The sequence below is a fragment of the Vigna unguiculata genome, chromosome 4 (genome assembly GCF_004118075.2).
Source record: "Vigna unguiculata cultivar IT97K-499-35 chromosome 4, ASM411807v1, whole genome shotgun sequence".
Taxonomy (NCBI): Eukaryota; Viridiplantae; Streptophyta; class Magnoliopsida; order Fabales; family Fabaceae; genus Vigna; species Vigna unguiculata.
This window is the reverse complement of record NC_040282.1, coordinates 8015348-8037938: the sequence shown is the minus strand read 5'-3', so window position 1 is coordinate 8037938 and position 22591 is coordinate 8015348. Positions and strand designations below refer to the sequence as shown.

Below are 22591 nucleotides of genomic sequence, written 5' to 3'. Positions count from 1 at the left end.
AGCTTCTGCAGCCATCATAGCACCACCTTCGAACAGATCCTCATGGCAGCAGCGGAGACGTCCGCACACCACCTGAACCAGGCACGTTCCACCGCACTTGCATCGTTCTCGCCTCCATCGTAGCTCCACGCACCACCACCAGCAGATTTCGCAACAGCAACAGCACCATACAAAGCCACCATTTTAGCTTCAATCAGGCACGTCCACGACGCACCAGCGAACTTGCAGCGCTGTCCATGCCACCATGAGTGAGAACGAACCATGGCAGCCACCGCACTCATCGGAAAACGGCAGCAGTCGCCGTCAGCCGCGCAGCCAAGGAAGAAACATGGGGCAGAAACCCTAATTCTGGAGAGAGAGTACTCTGCGCCACGTGTCAGCATCTGATAAGGCAGTCAAATTGGTCAACTGGTCAACTCTGATCAACTGGTCAAAGTCAGCAGTCCACTCTGGTCAAAACTGCAAATATGGTTAAATGAGAGGGGCAGAATTGAAAATTGGGCAGGAATTAAGTTGCTAATTAATGAAATAAAAATAAAAGATTTTAGCAACTGACAGATAAAGCCCAAAGTCCAGTGGAAGCCTATATAAAGAGGCTTAAGGGAGCAGAAGCGGGGAGAACTTACACAGCTGAGACCGCTGAGAACTCTCTGGTTTTGGCAGACACCGTCATCCATCACATCTCTCATCCTCTCTTTTCTTTTATTTTCTTTCCTTCATTTCATCATGTATTCCATCAAAGCCATGGAGGGCTAAGCTTGTAGGGTTGATTCCACTGTAATTTCTTAAATGAATTCTGAGGTTAGATGAATTTATGTGTTTGTTATTTTGATTATTGTTGTGGTTTTTGTTTATCTATGTCCTTTGCTTCTTAATCGAATAGAAAATAATGATTTTAAATCTACATGCTAATTATATGAGTTAAAAGGTTTTTAAATTAAATTGAGACTTTACTTTGATTTTGTTTAGAAACTTTCATTTGATTAAATAAGTTTTTGCCAATAATTGAGACTTTAATTTGATTAGAGGTAATTACTTTAACTAAAATTAGTCAAGACTTTACTTTGATTAATTAAGTTTTCTATTTGGTAAAGAAACAAAGGAATAGACATGATTAGGCATAATAAAATTAATTGAGACTGTACTTTGATTGAATTTACTATGGACAATCTAACAATTCTCACTTTTAATTGAGACTGTACTTTGATTAAAAGTGAAGATGCCAACAAATGAATTGAGTCTTTACATTGATTGATTTGTAAAACAACAACAATAATTAATTTAACAATAATCTCTAGATAACCAATGAAGAATCTTATTTAGAAAAAGCAGTGGAATTGACCTATCTACTATTATTGTGTTTACAATCTTCCGTGTCATTTTCTTTGCACATCAAAATTCCCCTATTTTTATAGTTGCTAGTTTTAATTGCATTTTTAAGAATCAAATATTTGAGATCAATTCCGTATTCGTTGTGAGACGACTCAGGGTTATCTTAACCCTAACTATTTTGTTCACTACTAACTGGCAATACTGAAGTTGTTAAAGTAGTGGTAATTTGATCGCCTAACGACAGCGATATCAAATTTGGCGCCGTTGTCGGGGAATACGGTTAGTATTTCTTTTATTTTGATTCTGTTTTTATTTATTTATTTTATTTTTATTTTTATTTATTTTTATTTATTTATTTATTTAGTACTTCCTATAATGCAGGGAACAGAAAACATACTTGGATCCTTACACTTTTGCGGCATCCTGACTGCAGGCTTCTTAATTAAGCTAGAGACATTTCTTCCCATGTTCACTACCTCTTTGTCCATAATACGCCTTTTATGTGTACATAATTCTTTGAGAAACTTGGCGTATTTAGGAATTTGTCTTACAGCATCCAACAAAAGGATGTTTATCTCCACTTTCTTGAAAGTATTCAGGATTTCTTTGTCTAACTCCTCCATCTTTTTAGTTTTTGGTTTCAAACGGTTTGGATAGGAAGGAGGAGGATAATAAGGAAGAGGATTTTCAGAGGAAGTATTAGGGAATACTAACCTGGAGTTATCAGTCACCAATTTACTAATAATAGTTTCTGAATGGGGACTTCTGAAACTACAGAATGGATCATGGAATATCATCAAAGCAGACCAGGATTGGAAGTATTGCAGCATCAAATTGATGACTTTATAATTGCTCATGAAGAAAAACTGGAAGAGGTAATTGTTTTGACAAACATGCATGCAATAGCAACAGAATGATTAGACACACTTGTCATATTAAGCACTGATTCATAAGCATGTTTTTGAATTCCATAAATGTTTAGGCTTTTATTTTTCATATCGTACGAATGATCCCACATTGTTTTGTCTTTATTTTTGTTTTACATGTAATGATTTATTTATGATTGCAGGAAAGAAAAGAAAAAGAAGCCCTTGCTGCTGAAGGGGGGTGGACAGTTGTTGTACACCATAAAGGTAGAAAGAAAACTACTGATTCTGAAACTGGAATTGCAGTGGGTTCGGTTGCTCAAGCAGCCATGGAGAACAAAATGACCAAAAAGAAACATAAAGAAGTTGGTCTTGATTTCTACCGATTTCAAAAGAGAGAAACACAGAGAAATGGTAAAATATGTATTTGTTTTTGAAAGTGACCTAAAATTGTTCTGTTTATGTCAAACAAATTACACTAATCTATCCTATACAAAAATATTGTGTTGTAAATATAAAATTTTCACAAAAAATTATCTTGTGAAAATCGTGATCTTAAATATTTTTAAATATACATCCTTATAATAATTGAGAAATGGACATTATTATATATGGTAGTGTAGAGGAATTTGATCCATAAATCTTATAAATTTATTTTGTTTCTCTTTAATTTCTAAGTGATGATGTTTTGATAAAAGAAATACACTATTTCAAAAACTACATAAGAGAGTCACATCATCTTTTACTTGTAAAGGATGCAACTCCTCTTTGGAGTAGACGTGAAAACAAAAGAAAAAAGAATTTTTTACTTGTAATTATAAAATATATAATACTCATAATTATCAATACTCATAATTATCTTATTTATCATGTAATAACTTTAATGTAATTTAATTTTATTGCTTTCTCTTTTGATATGAATAATTTATTGAATATTTTCTTCATGCCCTAAATAAAATGAAAAATATTTGTGAACGACTTAAATTTTCTTCTCTCACACACACACAAATATATATATATATATATATATATATATATATATATATATATATATATTCAATATTCAATAACATAAACAGAATAAAATTTTCTTTTCATATAAATTAGCGTCCAAAATAAAAAAATATTTGTGAACGAATTACGAATTAAATGAGAAACTTTTTTTTTCTAGAATTTGTTCTTGAAACAAAACATTAAGTTTATATTGCCTAATCAATGCATGTTCTATTACATAACGGAAACAAAAACTTTTTCGATGTAAAATTGTTGTCTAAAATCAATAAGGATGAATATTTTTCACCATTGTTGTCTAAAATCAATAAGGATGAATATTTTTCACCCATGACTAGGAGTGATTTAGAATCTATTAATAAGATAAATAGTGTATCTGAAAACTCCTTTGAGTTAAATTACTAAGAAGAATTATAATTGAAAATTTTAATCATTGATATAACAATCTAAATTCAAATTTTTTTGTCCTATTTGATTTAACAAATTTTCAGAATCCCTGCGATCATGTTTTGAAGTATTGCAGAAAGCATTGCGAGAGAGTTCGTTGGTTGCCCTACATTGCTTCGCTGTCGTTTTGCCGGCCAAAACACAACCATTGTTGCCGTTTAACTGTTTGCTTTGGACATTTTCTTCTCTCTCACAGTTTGATTTGATAATTCACGATGAACGATCTTCTCACTAGTTGATATCTGTAATTCCCTCTTTCGATTCCAAAATCCCATTTTGATCACTGGGTCTTGTAGTTCTGTTGCTAAACTTATTGTTTTTCTGTTCTAATTTTCTGCCATCTCAGTGTCAGATTCGTACTGTGTTTTATTTTATTTTATCTAATTTGAAGAAAAACGACATTAAGAGGTGCCCAAATTTTTTACTTGGATTCTACTGGGGTACGAATAGGAATCATCGTGTTCTGATATTCTAAGCCGTAAAATTTAGTTCCTAGCTGAATCACTATATGGGTAGTGGAAATTTTCTGAAAGGCGGTGTCTTACTTTAACACAGATCATGGTTAATCCCGAATTAGATTTCAGGTGGTTATTTTGTCTGTGGCATAATTGTTGGTTTTGGATTTATTCTGATAGTGATTCTGGTGTTTTTGTTTTGTTTTGTTACTGTTAATTAGTTGGACATGGGTTATGTTTAGTACAATGTTGTTGTGTTATAAGATCAAAGTCTATGGATAGTTTTGTTTTTCCTTTTACTATTATCATTGTTATTTGCATTCTTTCTTGCAGGATTCATTTGTTGGTGGGGCTGGTAATGGCCAGCCTTCTAGAGAAACTGACATTGAAATGGGACAGGTTCCCAGAAGCAACTCTGATATGGGAATGGAAGCTTTTAATAAGCAGGTACACAATGTGCATGCTTTTTAAAATTTGAAATCATTTGACTATTTAGGATGCAAATTTATTACTTTGTAGGATTTTTTGTTGTGCGGATATTATTTTAGAATAGGCTGGAAGTTGAAAGATATTGTTGTCCAAGGGGATAATAGAACTGATAAGTTTTGCTGTTTCCGTAATCAACTTTTTCTTCATGTAGTTTGTTCAATAGTGTGCAGTTTAATATCCTACATGTACTGATATTCTTTGTTTTGGTATTAGATCCATGAGGTTGATAAACAGATCGATAAGCTGGCGGTGCTACTTCAAAAGCTAAAGGTATCCACTATCGTTATTGTTTGTTACTTTCCAGCAGCAAGATCTCATTTATAAACTAAGAGTACATCTTCCAGGAAGCTAATGAGGAATCAAAAGCTGTTACAAAAGCACCTGCCATGAAAGGTTTGTGTCACAATGCAATGTTATTTTTTTGGTTACATCAAGTGCAATGTTTTGTTTTTTAATTGAAATCATCCGTTTTGAATTCAGTTGTAAGATTTTCTGGTATAGGTGCTGACAATGTATTAACTTGGGAGTGTCATAGCTAGATACATGACATTTTTTTAGTATACTGCATTTGTTACTAACACTAAATGTGAGTAAAATTTGATACTCTTTACAACAATGAATCAAATCTGTTACTAAAGCTTGTGCCATTAAACTTGTGTTAGGATGCAATGGTATATTTTAGTTGAACCATCCATTTTGAGTTTCGGAATAAGATTTTCTGGTATTGGAGCTGAAATTTTATTAACTTGGGTTTTTCAGGCTGCTATAGCCAGACAGACACATGGTAAAATGCCTTTCTAGCAACAATGGCAAATTGCATAATATTTATGCTTAAAATTTAATTTTTTTGATATACTGCTTTTGTTCCTTTCAATGTATGCGAACAAAACTTAATAGTGTTTATAAGACTAATAAACCTATAACATTATTTTCAGGTATCAAGAAGAGGATGGAGAAAGATATTGATGAAGTTGGAAAGATTGCTCATGGTGTCAAAACAAAGATAGAGGCTATAAACAGAGATGTATTGAGCTATTTGGCTTAATATTGTTTTATTAGATCTCAATTTATTGTAAAATTTTCCGACAACTATGAAAATTATTTGTTCAGGAATTGTATTTTGCAGAACCTATCCAACAGACAAAATCCTGGCTGTGAGAAGGGAACAGGTATTGATAGAGCAAGAATGAATATGACAAAGTAAGTAGGTTGTAGACATCTTTCTAATTGTACTTGATAAAAAGGACCCGGAAAACTGAATTATTTACTTCTCCTTGAAACCACAGTGCCTTGGCTAAAAAGTTCAAGGATCTCATGACAGAGTTCCAGGTATATTTAGTTTTTAACAACTAACACCAGAAGCTGTTTTTCCAACTTCATGTCTGTCTTCTCATCAATGTGTTGTGGTTCAGACTCTTAGACAAAGAATACAAGATGAATATCGTGAGGTCGTGGAGAGGAGAGTGATAACAGGTTTGAACATTTCATCCCTGTGGTACACTAGTACAATTGTTTTTTTATTTTATTTTAAACTTATATATTAGAAAGTGTTTAATTATCTTAACTTTGTGACACTTTTGTGATTACTTGATTTGATCTACAGTTACTGGAACTAGGCCAGATGATGAGGTGAGCTTAACTCATAAGTTTGTGATTTGAGATGAGATATTCACTGCATATAAATTTTGTTGTAATTGGCCATCATTGACTGTGATAGACAATTGATCACCTGATAGAAACTGGAAACAGTGAGCAAATCTTCCAGAGAGCAATTCTAGAAGCAGGCCGAGGACAGGTACCTGGTTTGTGATTTTTCACATGAATTTGTCTTTTCCTTTTGTAAAGTTCAACACATTGTGTTATCTTTTCTGTCATCCTCTTTTCTTGGAAAAACCGGGTTTGTTTAATACCTGGAAAAAACGGCTGAGTCGAAAATTAATTCATGATCCATACATTTTCTTCATTATCTTTCTATTTACATCAACACTTTATACAGTAAAGCGAGTTTTCACATTCTATCTCATGGTCAAAGACTATAAGTTTTATTCAGGGGCGTAGTCAAACATTTCAATTGTTTTATTTTGGTAACACATCTGAAATTATAGTAGTTATGATTTTGCCTCACCTGTGTGGAGAATTAAAACAAATGAAAACCTGGATTTTGCAGGTAGTAAACACAGTAGAAGAAATCCAAGAGAGACATAATGCTGTGAAAGAGATTGAGAAAAAACTTCTTGATTTACACCAGGTTTGCCTACACGAAGATCTCAGTCTTAAATATTTATTCTAGCTGTAACAATAGCTTGTCTAATTTTGTTTTACCATTTATCAGATTTACCTTGACATGGCAGTCTTAGTTGATGCTCAAGGAGAAATTCTAGATAACATTGAAAGTCAGGTTTGTTCATGTTGGAAGGGGGAGCCTTTCATTCATAAATGAAGAACAGTTTTTGATGATGTCTACTGATCTAGGATAAAACATAGCTTGGTCCAGTTAGGTTATGCACTAGGAAATTAGCTTTTCTTTATCATTTGTATTTCAGGCTTGCTGTGTAACTCTGTATATGATTAGTTCTTTAACTAATGGATTAGCTGTGAGTATTGTACTAAGTAAGTGAAAATATACTCACGATAATCGATTAGGTAAATAGCTAATTGAATTAGTGACAGCAAAAACCTTTGTATAAAAGCTGTTTTGTAATCTGTTTTGGGTTTGGAATTTTTGAGATAGATCACGCAGTCTGCATCTGGAAAAGAGCAATCTGAGAGACACAAGAGCTTCAGAAGATTCTGCAATAACCCAAGGACAGATCCAAGAATGATTGATGATTGATTCTACCATGATGGATCTTGCTTGATTCAAGGAGCATCAAGTCAAATCTGCACAATTTAGGTGTTTTCGTTTCTTGTTTTGTTTTCTGTATCTTTGATTACAGTAGCTTCAGTGGTTGAAGTGTGGACCTAGGTGCAATTGTGTGGATGCATTGCTCCTAGGGGAAGTTCTTGATTGTTGAATCAAGTTCTTGGGTTTTGGGGTTAGAATTACATAGGTGTGCTTGTAATTCTTGGAACCTTTGTGTTTAGTGGAATCCTCCTAAGTGTATTACTTAGGAGAAGACTGGATGTAGATTCGCCTTGAATCGAACCAGTATAAATTGTGTGTTTTGATTCCTCTTATCTCTTTTAATTCTTCTTGATTGTCTTAAAACAGTCCATTAATCCAGAACTGTGTGATTGATTAACTAAGCTTTAAACCTTAAAGACTCCTTCAAGATTCACATTAAACAAGTGAGAAACTCATTTATCAACACAGATCCCTTTGTGGTTAAGAGTATTGGACAGATCTGTTTTAACAGTTCACTCTGTGCCTCTCACACCCTTAATCTTGTGTTTGCATGCATGTGTATGTGGAACACAGGGCATATATAGTTTGATTTTTGGTTAATGAGAGGCTTGTTCAGGTCAACAACGCAGTCGATCATGTCCAGAGAGGGACAACTGCACTTCAAAATGCTAAGAAACTGCAGAAGAACTCACGAAAATGGATGTGCATTGCCATAGTTATACTGTTGATAATAGTAGCTATCATAGTTGTGGGTGTTCTCAAACCTTGGAAGAGTAGCTAGTGCACTTGAGTGTGTGGCCCTGTACCTTTTTTGTCCATAACATATGCATTTGTGTCAGAAGAACATCTTAGAGCAGAATTCCTAAGCCTTCTTATCTAGTATGATCGAGGTGTGTTTGTTTTGTGTGGTGTGACTGATTTCTGAATACATTCATTGTGGTGTCTCAAGATATAAATTCATATTCTTTGTAGCCCTCAAAGGTTTATCATTATCATGGTGTTTTTGTTCCCTTGTATTATTCTATAAAGATGATTTTTCTGTCACTGTCTAGTTGCAATCTTGCATTGATATTCTTCTTGGAAAGAAAGCACATCCATAGAGGACACTCATTAGTGCTTGTTCAATTTCTGATATATTTGCTTCTTCAATTCACGAACTTTTTTTTTTGGTGACAAGTTTCACTTTCCACTTTTTAGTATCAATTTATTGTAGGATGTCATGTATTCTTCTTTTTCTTCATATAATAATAATAAGAAGAAGAATTTGATGTTATAAATATTATTATTATTATTATAGGAACTTACGTGGATATCAATATACATTATCCTCTATATTTATAAATTTGAAAAGTTTTTTTCGTATTCAATTTCAATGATATTTTATTCTCTCATACTGTTACAGATTTCATTATTCATCTGAGCAACTACTTTTGTTTTTCTTAGGAAATTTTTTCTTCTTCTTTTATCATTGTTTAAGGTTTTTACCTCTTCATGATTTCTTTATCTTTCCTTGATTCCTTCATTTTTTTTATTTGATCTGATTTGTCTCTCTCATATCAAACTATATATATATATATATATATATATATATATATATATATATATATATATATATATATATATATATATATATATATATTTTAATTTCCTGAAGATAAATCGTCTTTGTTCCTTTTCATTTGGATACTAATTTAAATTGATTTACCACTATTTTAATTATTATTTTTATTTAATTTCTTACCTAACCTAGTTTTAATTTATTTCATGATCTTGACCACATTGATTATGCCTTGAGTTTAAAACGTAGTAATTATTGAAATTTTAATATTTTTATTTATTAATAATTATTATATTTAGATATATATAATATTTCCCTAATACAAATTTGTTGTTTTTTATTGATTTGATTTACTATAATTAAATTATGTGTTTATATTTTATGTTAAATAATTATTATAATAATAAATTATATATTGGATTCGACCTATTGCAATGCATGTCAATATAAATTTTATTTGAATTTCAAAATAAAATGCATCTGTAAGAATTCTTACTTATCTCTTGAACTCTTGATCTGTGTTATTTTCAACAAGAGTTAATAATTTGAGAGAGTGATTACATGATTATTTTACTTATTCTTTTTCCTTCTTGTGCCTTTGAATAACCCATTTAAGTACGATGTATAGAAAAAATTGAGAAGGTGAAAATGAAATAGAATATTTTCCCTACATATCCTTGCTTTATTATGCTTTTTACTTTTAAGATCAGGTTAAGTTTGGTGAGGATTATAGAAATAGAGTAGATGAACAAAAATGTGAGTGTAAATATATATGTAAGAAAAAAAGGTTAAATATATTTTACTCCTAAATTAAACTGTTGTCTTTAAATAAAATTATAAAATGTTTTATCTCTTTAAAATATTTTTGCCAAGGATATATTACAATCCATTATAAAAGTTTGTATGACACAGCAGAAACATTGTAATTTGTTAAGAAAAATATTTTACATGAACTTTTATAAAATTCAAGAACCAATTATTTTATAATTTAAATTAAAAATTTAAACAATTTTTTTATAACAATTTGAAAACAAAAAATATATTTAATTTTAAAAAATATTACGAAAGTTAAAGATATTAACGCAGAGAAAAACGAAAAATAAATATGATAAAAGTAGAAATAGGAGTGAAAATAAAAGAAACACTATAGTAATCTATTTGGGAGTGTTAGGCTGAGGAATGGATCATATAGGAATCAAAACTTCACCCATTAGGTGCGATTGAATGGTCTTAGAGATCATTTTTTTTTTCTTTTATGATATTTGAATTATACTCTCTATAATGTAAATGTTTCTCTTCTTTTTTCCTTCTTCCAATCCTACCAAATAAGCACCTAAAATATGAGTGTTATTTTTTTTTTTTTCCTTTTTCATTCTACCCATCTTGAATAACCAAAAACAAACTTCACTTTTTTTTGGATTATTTTTATCTATGGAAACACCACTTTATATCACTTTATACTTTATTTTAGGTTAAATATGTTTTCGATAGATTAACTTTCAATGAAAATTCAAATTAATCACTTTTTAAAATTTTGAATTAATTTAATTCCATCTTTAAAAATATAATAAATTAATCCTTTTAACCTAATTTTATTAAATTTATCGAATATTTTAAATTTATTTCTTAACTAGTATTAAAATAAAAATATATTAAACAGAATAAACAATTCAAATACTATTATGAAACATGTTTAGAATATCAAATAAACTTCACAAAATTTGATTAACAGAGCTAAATTCTTACATTTCTAAAATTTGAAGACTAAATTAGACCAAAGTTTTAAAGATGAACTAATTTTAATTTTCAGTGAAAGTTAAGAAACACAAATATATTTAATCTTTAGGCTGGTTTTTCACACTAGTTCTTGCCTCTTATCTCATTCAAACAAAGTTTTATATACTTGGACTGTGGCATGTAAGCTTGAGAAGGTTAAAAATCATACTATACAAAGAAACACAAAAACTTGAATTATACATCTAATCATGTCTTTTTAAAATGCCATTCTGTAATGAAACAGGTGACAAACGCAACTGATCATGTGAGACTGGGTAACAACGCTCTCCAAACTGCAAAAAGTTTGCAAAAGAAGTCAAGAAAATGCATGATCATTTCCATTATTTTGCTCCTGGTCATTGCCCTCATCATCGTACTCGCTGTTTTGAAACCATGGAAGAAGTAACTAGAAGAGAGGAAAGTAATTTTATTGCTTAGATTTAAAGAACAGAAATGTAGATATTTCACATTTAATTTTCTTTTAAATGCATGAAAACCCTCAATTGTTACTGTAGTTACTTCGATTGTAGTACTTCTACATTGTCAACAAATTTTCTGTAACTCTGAATCACGAGCAAGAGCTTTTATCCATTACTTTTTTGGTAAATAGAGCTACTCAAACATTTTCCAATACATCACTCTGATTATCCAGCTACCAAACTTAGTTAAATCTACCCATATCTAACTAAAAATGCTATATTATAAGTATTTAAGGTGATGTATGAAAGGTGTAAATGACTAGTACTATCTTCTTCCTGTGTAAACAAATGATTGATTTGATTTCAGGAGAATTAGCAAGGGTAATTCATTCAAAAGTTGAGCATGCAAACATATGAGGTAAGCTTGAGTAGTTATAAACAGCAATGGTTGAGAATTATTAATCTTGTGATCCAGTTACTGTTTAGAAACACTGGTTCAGTGGTGGAGTTTCTTTAGGGTAGAGGGGGAAGCTTTTATACCATGATTGCTCCTAACTTATCACCTCTTCCATGTTGATATTAACAAGTCATAGTATATATACACAATCTAATTGTCAATTTATGTATAACTGGTGTCAGAGATATAATAGTCTCAGGAACCATATTTCTGTCTTTGAAACATAAAGAAAAGGTTTTCCATTTTCGGAATCGCTATAGATTTGTTACAGCAGAATCCCCCTGTAAAGTTTGTCTCCAAAGTAAGCAAATGAGGGTGTACACTCTCTTAAATTCAAGTAGATAAAGTTCATGATGAACTTCAAAAGAAGATGAAGAGTAACCAAAACAAGGTAAGTATATGATCTTATGTTCTTATTATGACTTCTAAAGTTGAGAATTATTCAATGTCTTGCATTGAACCTGCCTTCTGCTAATTGTTAGTTATTTGTCTTTTATATACTTAACCATCTAGAGATCATCATTCCCCCCCAAAATATTCGGGACTGATCTAACTTTAATCATGTAAGGTACTTGTCCTCATTAATTCTTAGAATACTTTGAATTTGTGACAACTTTACCACTTATTGTCCCCATAGCTGCAATATCATGGGAACTTTTGTCAGCAGAGCATGTAGACGTCAAGGAAAATAATTGCCAAGAAAATTCTCAAATCAAAAGGAATAGGAGGTACAAAATTTCAACATTCACAGTTATCCTAATCATCCTCACAGTGATTAAAAAGGCCATGTATGTAACTATTGCATGTTTATAGCCCAGAGGGTTAGAGAATAGAACTTCAGTATCCATTCTACACTCGATAGGCAATGGAGTTATGGACTACACTTGAGTTTGATATTTTCATATAGCTAAAGACTACACTAAAGGATATACGGGAAAACTGGAAAACTCCAAGCTACTAATACCCATTGAATGCTGCCTCCAGCTATATTCAACGTATTTCACTTGCATTTTTTTCTTATCAAGTTTCATCATTCAATTAAAATTTCTTACATCAACAGAAAGAACTACATTTGTTTTCAATTAGCCATGTTGCCTAGAAGCATATATATTCAAGTTTTCAGAACTTCATTTATTTCCTTGATAATGTGGTGAGACATGTTAGCAGAAAATTATATTCTGTATAGCCAGCCATTTAAACAACTTTTGTAACTAAAATCAATCTGGATTTCAAGGTAAAGGAAATCCTAATTCTTTTATGTTGATATTGTCTTAGGGTCATTATAACTTTCAAGGTTGGATTTTTCACAGTATACATTCGCTACCATGTTATTTAGTAGGCATCTAGCACATTAAGTGACATGAACAACGATATTTAATGACAGCAGTGTCAGTATCATCTAACAACCAATACCATAAAACCATGTTAAGCAGATACTCCTTTTGATTGTTAAGGCACCGGAAGATAGCACGCAACAAACAACCATGTATCAAACATCAACCAGCCAATATCCAATATTTGAATTCACTCATTGAAATCATAAAGATCCACAATTTCTATAAATAAGAGACAGGGGGCAATAGAAACTCAATGTTCGTCATCTGAAGAAGCAGAAAATACCTGCAGTCTAGCACAGCGAGAGCAATCTAATATAGCATGAACAAACGCAGACATCTGACATGTTAGAATTTATGATGAAACAGCCCAGAAATGTGATTTTGACGAAACAAACGTTGAACTTTAAGTTTGAAAGAGTAAAATATATGTAGATGAGTATAAAAAGTTCATTAATTTTCATAATAATAACTTACAAATTATAACCAACAATGATTTCCAATTAGTTGATAATAAAAAATTCAAAGAAGAAACTTTGTATAGGGCTGAAAATTTCATATTAAGTTTCATAACAAAAACAAGTTTTCAAACAAACCTTCTGCACTTACCAATCGACATTTAACAAATTTGCAAAAGCTAACCCATATTCCACGGTTTAGGGTTCTCAACCGACCTTTCCTGTTCTAAAATCTCTCTCATGGATCTCGAAACAGAGGTAAAGTGAAGATTGCAGAATCCATAGGAAGACAAACATTGAATACGAAACATTAAATATAGAAAAATAATAATAATAAAAGAGAAGAAAATAAAGCTGCTTATACTTTGAAAAATAAAAAACATGGATTCCATGGTTGGTTGAAAATTAGGTTGCGAGATGCTTCATGGCGAATCAGATCGCCATTTTTTTTGTGACTGAAATCGAGAGAAAGTGATAGTTCATGTTAAATTTTGTCGTTTATTTATTCACTTTATTTTATACTTATTATTTTAATATTTTAATAATATGTATAAGAAAAGAAATTACTGGTTTTACTGCATAAATAAGCGAAAATGAAATTCCTTATTATCTCAATTTTTTATTTTTCAAAATTTAAAAATATTAGATATACGAAATATTGTGGTTCATTTCACTGAACCTTAACTTTGTCACTTAACCTGAAATCGGAGTTCAGTCGAAGAAGACGAAGTTCGGTTGACGTTGGCGAGTGAAATCCGGTGAGAAATTTGTCGTTGTGTAGAGGAAATGTTTAAATTGAAAAAGTGTAGGAGACGGACACGACAAAAAAAAAGAATATATATATATATATATATATATATATATATATATATATATATATATAACAATTACAGTTCATAGTCTAAAAAATTAAAGATTAATATTTATATAAAAAATAATCTACCAGTTATATTTCATGATCTAATAGAAATCAAGATAAACAATTATAAAAGAAATAAAGTCTAGCAAAAGAAAAACAAAAATACGTATGTAAATTATGATGTTTAGCTCTTATATTTGTTCATCTGCATTGAAAAATTCTTTTTCTAATTCTGGTTCATCAAAAAATAGACTAGCAATCTGAAGAATTTCACTATTTTTTAATGAATAGTCATCTCCTCCGATATTCTACAATTTAGTTTTCTTTTCTTTATACTTTGATTATGTATAATTGATTAAGATTTTTATCAAATAAATACATTCCTCATCACAAATTCAGACAAAACATGGAAGAACAACTCATTTAGATTGTATAAATGAAAACACATACAAGTTTGGTTGAATAGGAGTATTGTGGCATTCTGCTTCAAATATTGGATATTCATCATCACCACATTTCAACAGCATACCAAAAAGCAATCCCATATTATAAGCATACAATCAATCATGAAATCAATAAAATAAACGTTTATGACAAGAAATACAATACGTGTATTGAACATTTGTAGTGCTTACAATGGCGTTATCTAGTCTTTTGCGATTTTTATTGGAATGTCCAATTGAATCCAAGACATAAAGCTTCTTCTGTTGACAATTTACAGCATAGCACCACCAATGACCTTCATGCACCGTTGGGGCAAACAACTGCATCAAATAATAAATGTATCACTTAACTTGGAAAGTATTAAATATGCAGCAAAAATTACATATATGAAGAGGAATCTCACAAAATCAGCATCCACAATATCCTTCACAGAAATCAGTCCTGCACGAAAGTAAACCTCATAGTCTTTCAATGTCCATTGCCGTCTATTAATCTTCATCCTTCGTGAGTCATTCAGAACATGAGTCTACAATCAAAACTGACATTAGTTACTTCTAACTCAAATAAAGCTAAGTCATTCGTAACCAAACATTAAGTTGTTGTACCGCATATAACGGATTGAAAGCTACTCGCTTGACATGACCATATTTGCGTCGTTCAAAGTACATCATTGTGCTTGCACCGAACAAAACAGCCTACACAAAAGGATTCACCAAATCAGGCAAATGAATATGAAATTAAATTCATGTTACAAAGGGCTCAAAAAACCTTTATGTTCCTTGCTCGGGGAGATTTACAATTAATTACAAACATACTGTTGTGACCAGGCGTGGGGAGTGCTATGATATTACATGGGGACTGACTACATAAATTTTGGTCTTCAGATTTTCAAATTAATTATTGATCACAAACCATTGGGTCCCGAACATCAGCACCTCACTTTCATAGAAATAGAAATACAAAAAATAGTTCTTACCATATTGTCCACCTTATTTGTAGGACCAAAACCACAGCATTCAGAGGTTCCCAAAATTTGGCCATTTATATTGGCCACCAACCTACAATTTAAGTCTGTCAGTAACAAATTTAATGGTTTGTTTAATCATTTTCATACATGTCACAAAAAATTAATTAATAATACCTATAAGGAGTACGGTCATAAGTTACAGTGTTGTACAACTTCATCAAGTCAACTCCTAATGAATCAAATGATGGCTGTTGTGGATCATATGGAGCAATGGCTTGAAGTGCTAAAACCTCCCCAAACTGGGCAACATCAGATTCGGAGTTCAAATCAAAACATTTATGAAGATGTTCACCAATTTCATCCTCCTGATCACGCTGTTCAACCTCAACCTCAACATCGGCTTCTTTGTGTACACCTTCCGCACCATTCTCGTCAACATTTTCTCCATCTTCTTCATCCCCTACATGAGATCTAGACAATATTTCTTCATGCAATTCCGTCATGTGCTTCTTCAACTTCCGTAGTCGTCTTCCATGCTTTCGCAGCTTCTTTAACAAGTCTTGCATCGACGCAACCTTGTTATCTACATGCGCTTTTTTGGATTGCCCTTCGTGTCCAAGTTGCAAGGCTTCTCGAATAATTTCATTCTCATGGTCTTCTTCTCTCAACCTCCATTCCAAAAAAAATCTAAATGAACAAATAACCTAACAAATTAGTGCTCAAATATAATTAACATTTTCATAAACTAAAAATGGTAGGCAAATATAATTAACATTTTCATAAAGTAAAAATGGTAGGCACTTATACATGGGTCTCTTGAAATAACTTCTCAACGCGTCTTCTCTTTAATTGAAAGTCCGTCCAGCCCAAAATTCGTGGAAAAACAATCTCTGCATCTGACGCACATAATCGAAGCCGTTCTACGGCCCACAACTACAAAATAGAAATTTGTAAATCTCATCAATTTATATATTGTACAAATCAGTAATAATCATTAAATGAAGTTCTTTGTACCTGCAAAACTGTTGTTGAGCCGCTTAAGCAGATTTCCGTTTGACCAAGTGCCAAAAAGGCACGACTTAAACTTTTTACCAGATACGTATGGACTGCTTTACCCCAGTTGTAAGTGGACAACCTATCTATATTGTCTAAAACACTGAACGGAATATTGCAAATAGTTCTTGAATTCCTAGGGAAGTATAGGACAGCAAAACAAACTAAAATATATAAACGGCAAACATTATCAACATCAACAAACTCAGCCTCTAACAAACTCTTAATGACATTAATAACATTTTCAACTGTTAGTAATTTATCTTTCATAACTGACCCCACAACACCACATATATTTTTTTCAAATTCCACATCCACCCCAACACCACCCAATCTTAAGCACATGGAGATATCACCACAACTTAATGGAATACACCGTTGCATGACACGAAAAGATTCCTGAGCCGGTAACCATCGCTTCAACATCTCCAGCATAAGGGGATTATATATTTGTAACGGTTTCACTATCTGCAAACACCATTGGAATGGTGTATCTTGTAGCCTTGCACGATGGCTATCCAAAAGCAAGCCGTTAATTTGAACAATGTACTTCGTGTAACAAAAGGTCCGCAACCGACACTAACATTCAATCAAAATACATAAATTATAACTTATTTAAAAATCATACCCAAATAATGATAACAACCAATTCATAAAAGTGTAATGTCAATACCTTCTCATCAGATTGTCCTTTACCCGCCATCCTTTCCTATTTTACAACTCAAAACATTTACCCTTGAATGACATAGTATCAAATAATTACACAAACCAAATAAAATTCCAAAAACAACAAACAATAACAACAATATCAAACACCAAAGTCCATCCCCTGAAACATAAAAATTTCATATTTTCCATATCCAACCATAACTCAATAACATTCGGCCACCACAAAATTAAAAAACCCCCAAATGTGCTGCTTTGAAAATTTTGGTGTTGTCCAAACGCACAACATTGTCAAACACCACAACATGCCACTACAAAATCAAGACTACAAAACCACACCACAATGCAAACCAGAATATACCAACGACTCTGTCAAACAATGTTGTACCAAACTCGAAAATAAATGAAACGTTTTTCCCCCAAAGATTAAACCTTTTCGATTGCTGAAGAAAAAAACACGAACCTTACACTAAAACAGTGTTGCAGAACGGCTTCCGGTAGGTTGGTTGTCGTTGTCGTCGACTCGCTTCCACTGGATTCGATCCCCTCCACTATCGTCGCTGTCGCAAGTGTGTCCTCTCACGGTGACCGCCTCCCACCTCGCTTCTGTAACACCACAACTTCTCTGTCTCGACTTCCTCCGACTATCTCAGTCTCTCTCGGCCGTTTCGCCGACTTCCTCACTCTGGCTTCACCTTTCCACACACTTGATCACCCTGTCTCCGCCTTTCCTTTGAGTTGCTCATGCTGTCGCCGCCTTTCCGCCGACTTTCTCACGTTGTTTCCGCCTCTCCTCCGACTTACAGAAATTGTCTCCACTTCCTCCAACTTTCTCCCTCCCTGTCTCACAAACACTCTACAAATTTTGCATTTTGGGACACTTTCTCTCTCCACATCTACTTTACTTTTGGCAAAAAGAATTTGTTGCACATAACCTCCGTGCACGTGACCATGGGTTCTGTTTGATTTAAAAAAAAGAAAAAAAGGGTGTCACGTCACCCATGTCAAAATTGAGTTCGAATTTTATGTTCGAATATCATTTTCATTTCTGCAACGGCAACTGTAACAGTGAGATCAACACCCACTTCTCACTTTTCTCCGCGCGTCCAGAAGAAAGATCGTGTCCGACCCAAATATCAGTGTCCGACATCGCGTCGTACGTGCTTCTGACGGGTGTCCGTGTCTGGTGCGCTTCCGACTCGAGGAAGCGCGGCTCCAACACGTGTCAGAGCTTCATATCAGCACCCAAAAACCGACAGAAACTTGCGAGAGAGAACCAGTGAACCATTACTCAGGTGTGTTCTGATAAGTAGTCCCTAGAAACCAACAAATCCATTGTTGTAATATATTTTTTTTGCCTATTCTTTTTGTGCTGCTCGACTGAGTTCGCTGAATCGACTCTAATCTCAGCGATTTTACACGAGCTTGAGCGAGTTTGCTCCACTTCACACGAACCTACTCAAAAGCGATTCTAGATACGAGTTAAGTAGATTCGGGGTGTGGAACGTAAACTCGTCCAACTTCACGAGTTGAGTCACGATTTTTATAAATTTCTAAATATATTTAAGTTTATATATTGCCATGGTATATATCAGCGCTTGAGATGGAGAACTCTAGTTTTAATGTTGTGGCAAAGATCATGGTCTTTGTCCAGCATAATGATAATCTTTGTAATGTATTCATTTATTAGGAATTAGAAACATTATAACGTTGATGAATAACTTTGACTCCAAAATTTTCACGATGGTCTATTTTAAGTTGTTTTTTCAACACTAGTGAAGAATTGACCTTGTATTCTGACTGCAACTTTAAATTTTAAGGAAACTGTTCATTTTTAATCATTGATGAATAACCTTGTGTTTTCTTTTAAATATACTAGACAATATGCTAGCATAAACTACATAATATGACGTGCCTTAAAAAAAAATCTAAGTTGTTGGTTCAGTTTGAAACATGAGTGATATTGTATAGCATTTGTGCATCATGATAGAAAAATCTGCATTGTAAGTTCAAATTTTCTCTCTCTTTTCAATCCTGGCAAGGCCTTAGTTAATATTTGCGTGACATAACTCGAACAAATACTAATTGTTAAAATTAAGGATGATTTAATGTTAATGTTGAATTCACAAAGTAGGAAATTTAGAGTTAAGCCTACAGAAGATAGGCGGCATATAAGTGGATCTGTATCATACCATAACCTTATCTGGTTACATGGATCATTCAACTCTATTGAGTTCAATGGCCAAATTTTCAAGGATATCTCATCCATGAGGTAACTTTCAATAATTTCCTATTTGCATAAAAATTGGGCCATACATGGCCCAACAAAAATATTCTAATATACTACCCACGCCTCTCCTTCTTCTTCGGCCCCATTGCCGACCATTGCTTCCATTAGTTGCCGCCCCTGCATTCCATCACTGCCACTGCAACTCTTTTTCTTTTTTCAAATTACTTTTGTTAACTGCCAGCTGAGTTCCTAATTTTTTATTCTTCTTTTCCACTTCATAAAGGATTTTTGGGGTTTTCAATATTCTGATATCAATATTTTGGGGTACCACGTGCATCGAACCCTATTTCAGTTCCGAAGAATGTGTTTATATATAAGAAATTTAAATTGCATTCAATTTGAATTTGTCCTTTGTGGGTTGCATCCTTTGGTTCGAAAATCCCTTATTTTAAAAACCCTAGCTCGAGCTCCAATCGCCTCTGCACTCGGTAAGAATTTCTAATGCGTTTATGCAAATGTCGTAAAGTGTTTAGTTTCAGCCTTGTCATTGATTTATGTGTTTTGCTTCTGAGTTGAATATGTTGAAGAAATTTAATTATGCTATTTGTGTCTAAAAGGTCTTTTTTTCCTTTCTTTGAGTTACAGTGTTGCCTTTCTTTGCCTTAACAGATAACATTATTTTTCCATTTTGATTCAACTGAATGATTGTTGTTTTGATGATATTTTTCTCAAGTTTCTCTAGATAATGTTTTCTTAAATCTTTCAGGAGTTTCTTTTCTTCAAATATGGATGAGAGCATGAAACAGTTCCAAAAAAAATTGACAGAACTGGAAGTGGAAGCTGAGCACCATCTCTTAGCCCGACAACAGGTAATTCAAATTTATGAATTGAAGTTGATTATGTTTTTTCAAAGACTTATAACAAAGTAAGTAATAAAATTCATTAAAAAGGAGTAAACTCTAGCTTCTATTGCTACATTGAGGACAAGAATTTGGTCTTAATAAGAAAGTAGATGGTAAAGTTCATAATTATATTTGTTTCTGCTGTAACTTTTTCCTTGGTTTGTATGAAGTATGTATGTCAGAATCTATTGCTGTATTCAAATATTGTCTTGGGAACATGATAATGATGAATTTGTTTGAGACACTTTACTCAATCTAATGTATTCTTCTTTTACTTTCCTTAATGCTGTCTTCTTCCAAGGTTTTGACACAAATTTATGGTGAAAACATCCTACTCGTTTCATAAATGAATAAGTATAATAAGAGTCTGGTACAGAGTTCCTCGAATTTCAATCATATATCCTCATGATGAAATAGTTATGTAGCATATTAATCATGGAAAACTACAGATTAGCATCTTGAGATCTGTGTCTTGTACAACTTTGTCTCTTGACTTCAAAAGGCATGTTTAGATTCTCAAGGTTCTCAAAATGCAGAAACTTCTTATGTTAATTTTTCTGTTAAAATTTGACAAACTGCGTCAGGTGATTAACACGTGACTAGCATGTCACCTTGATGTGTTTAATCATGTGCAACTTAGCCATATATAACTTTTGAATGGTTTATTACTTCTAAGTTGCACATGATTAAAACATTTGTTAATCATGATCTACTTTTAAAAGGGTGTATAAGTTTAATCAATAAGTGTGAGTGTAAAACTATTAATATTGATTAAAAGGGTTATAACTGTTAACCATGATGGAGACATAAAAACTAAGCACTAGAAGTACTGGAATCAGAAGAACTATAGGCAAAACTATAAAGGAAAATTTAAAGGTCAATTCATTTGTCTATATTACTGTAGAACACAACAATGTTTGATCTATAAGTTACAAACGTAGCTTTTGAAAAACTATGGTATAGTAGCTATTTTTTCCGAAAAAAGCTTTTAGCTAAGCACACCCCTAAGTGACAAAAACTATATTTAACCTTGACCCATCTACCAAAGTTGTTGGGCAACTGACTCTCCTAAATTATGAAACCTTAGTTTTGTCTGTTGTAATTGTTCTTTGATTAGCTGTCTTTGGTGTTACATTTCTTTTTTCCCTAGTATCATCGGTATACTGTCCATTCTACTATCCACTATCTTACCCTCTGCTGCAATAAGTTAAAACAGAACTCAATTTGCACACCAAAAGCTACGAAGAGCAACTAAAGTGCCAAATGAGTTATGTCAGTCAGTTTGGATTCACAAAGTAACTAATTACTTGATCCCAATGTTATTTCCTTATTACTATGTACAGAAATCACTTTAATACCATAGTGCCAATGAAGTTTTTTTTTTTTGTTTACTATGCCTATAAAAGCTTCTTTTTAATAGCTTTTCTATCAAACCTGCTATGCAATTCTCCCTTTTGGTAAAATACAGCTGGTTGAGAATGATAGATTGAGAAATGGGAATAGAGAAGCACTTACTGCATTAAGGAAAAGGGCTCGGACAACAATGAGCAGTGTTCCATCTCCTTTCAAGTCAATGATGAGGGGAGTTGCTGGGAGCTCAAGACCTTGGGTTCAGGAGGTTTGCAACACCTGTGGCAACCATAACACTTCTGAGCCGACATGGATGATGTTTCCAGGAACAGATCTGTTTGCCAGAATACCGTTTCATGCAGCTCATACTATATTGGAAATAGGTTTTTGGCCACCCTATTCTCTAACCATTTGAAAAATACTAAAAGAAAGTCATAAAATTTCCCTAAATGTTCACCCACGCTCAGTCATTGTAATTGCAATCGCTGCAACAATGAAAAGAATGTAATTTTACCTAAATGTGGCTTTTGTCTACTGCGCTGTTGCGGTTTCAAAGTGCTAATGCCACTTAAAAGAATTATTCTTTGTGTAGAACTATATCTGAATTGTTGACATGGGACTTTATGATTATTTTTTATATTAATTTATGTTTAATTGTGTAATACATAATCTT

At 32.7% G+C, this 22591-nt stretch overlaps 4 protein-coding genes across 8 annotated transcripts in view; 3 read left to right on the top strand and 1 right to left on the bottom strand.

Annotated features, from left to right (window-relative positions):
* LOC114181862 overlaps positions 1 to 22591 on the top strand; it is an 83815-nt gene that overhangs the window by 60101 nt on the left and 1123 nt on the right. The window contains exons 2-3 of the mRNA XM_028068475.1: positions 20433 to 20535; positions 22037 to 22301. Of these exons, the coding sequence (XP_027924276.1) occupies positions 20452 to 20535; positions 22037 to 22301 (349 nt within the window). The 5' untranslated portion in view covers positions 20433 to 20451. The remainder of the gene's footprint in view (positions 1 to 20432; positions 20536 to 22036; positions 22302 to 22591) is intronic.
* LOC114181861 (ribosomal RNA-processing protein 7 homolog A-like) lies at positions 1930 to 2675 on the top strand. Its single transcript, XM_028068474.1, has 2 exons — positions 1930 to 2207; positions 2402 to 2675. Exons 1-2 carry the CDS (start codon positions 2088 to 2090, stop codon positions 2633 to 2635), a joined length of 354 nt encoding a protein of 117 aa, XP_027924275.1. The 5' UTR covers positions 1930 to 2087; the 3' UTR covers positions 2636 to 2675.
* On the top strand, positions 3651 to 8527 carry LOC114181854 (syntaxin-132-like). 5 transcript variants are annotated; one of them, XM_028068462.1, is made up of 13 exons: positions 3651 to 3900; positions 4445 to 4558; positions 4814 to 4870; positions 4945 to 4993; positions 5536 to 5624; positions 5727 to 5800; positions 5887 to 5929; positions 6013 to 6073; positions 6204 to 6229; positions 6318 to 6395; positions 6768 to 6848; positions 6933 to 6998; positions 7332 to 7527. In XM_028068462.1, the coding sequence occupies exons 2-13, from the start codon at positions 4502 to 4504 to the stop codon at positions 7431 to 7433; spliced, it is 783 nt and encodes a 260-aa protein (XP_027924263.1). In that variant the 5' UTR covers positions 3651 to 3900; positions 4445 to 4501; the 3' UTR covers positions 7434 to 7527. The 5 variants fall into 5 exon arrangements, with proteins under 5 accessions (XP_027924263.1, XP_027924264.1, XP_027924262.1 ...); XM_028068463.1 differs by lacking the exon at positions 7332 to 7527 and adding an exon at positions 7957 to 8050 and having other exon boundaries at positions 3652 to 3900; positions 6933 to 7003; XM_028068461.1 differs by lacking the exon at positions 7332 to 7527 and adding an exon at positions 8062 to 8508 and having other exon boundaries at positions 3664 to 3900.
* LOC114180443 lies at positions 10983 to 17205 on the bottom strand. Its single transcript, XM_028066761.1, has 9 exons — positions 16732 to 17205; positions 16525 to 16650; positions 15892 to 16421; positions 15727 to 15808; positions 15356 to 15445; positions 15154 to 15276; positions 14942 to 15070; positions 13276 to 13329; positions 10983 to 11072 (listed from the first exon to the last, which is right to left on the bottom strand). Exons 1-9 carry the CDS (start codon positions 17203 to 17205, stop codon positions 10983 to 10985), a joined length of 1698 nt encoding a protein of 565 aa, XP_027922562.1.

Coding starts and splice junctions, on each gene's coding strand:
- LOC114181861 (XM_028068474.1), top strand. CDS start 2,088: ATGGGGACTTCTGAAACTACAGAATGGATCATGGAATATCATCAAAGC. Junction 2,208..2,401: donor ATGAAGAAAAACTGGAAGAG/GTAATTGTTTTG, acceptor TTATGATTGCAG/GAAAGAAAAGAAAAAGAAGC.
- LOC114181854 (XM_028068465.1), top strand. CDS start 4,502: ATGGGACAGGTTCCCAGAAGCAACTCTGATATGGGAATGGAAGCTTTT. Junction 5,801..5,886: donor GCAAGAATGAATATGACAAA/GTAAGTAGGTTG, acceptor TTGAAACCACAG/TGCCTTGGCTAAAAAGTTCA. Junction 6,230..6,317: donor GAACTAGGCCAGATGATGAG/GTGAGCTTAACT, acceptor TGACTGTGATAG/ACAATTGATCACCTGATAGA.
- LOC114180443 (XM_028066761.1), bottom strand. CDS start 17,205: ATGCTGGAGATGTTGAAGCGATGGTTACCGGCTCAGGAATCTTTTCGT. Junction 15,277..15,355: donor CTTTCAATCCGTTATATGCG/GTACAACAACTT, acceptor TTTTGATTGTAG/ACTCATGTTCTGAATGACTC. Junction 15,071..15,153: donor ATATTGTGGATGCTGATTTT/GTGAGATTCCTC, acceptor TATTTGATGCAG/TTGTTTGCCCCAACGGTGCA.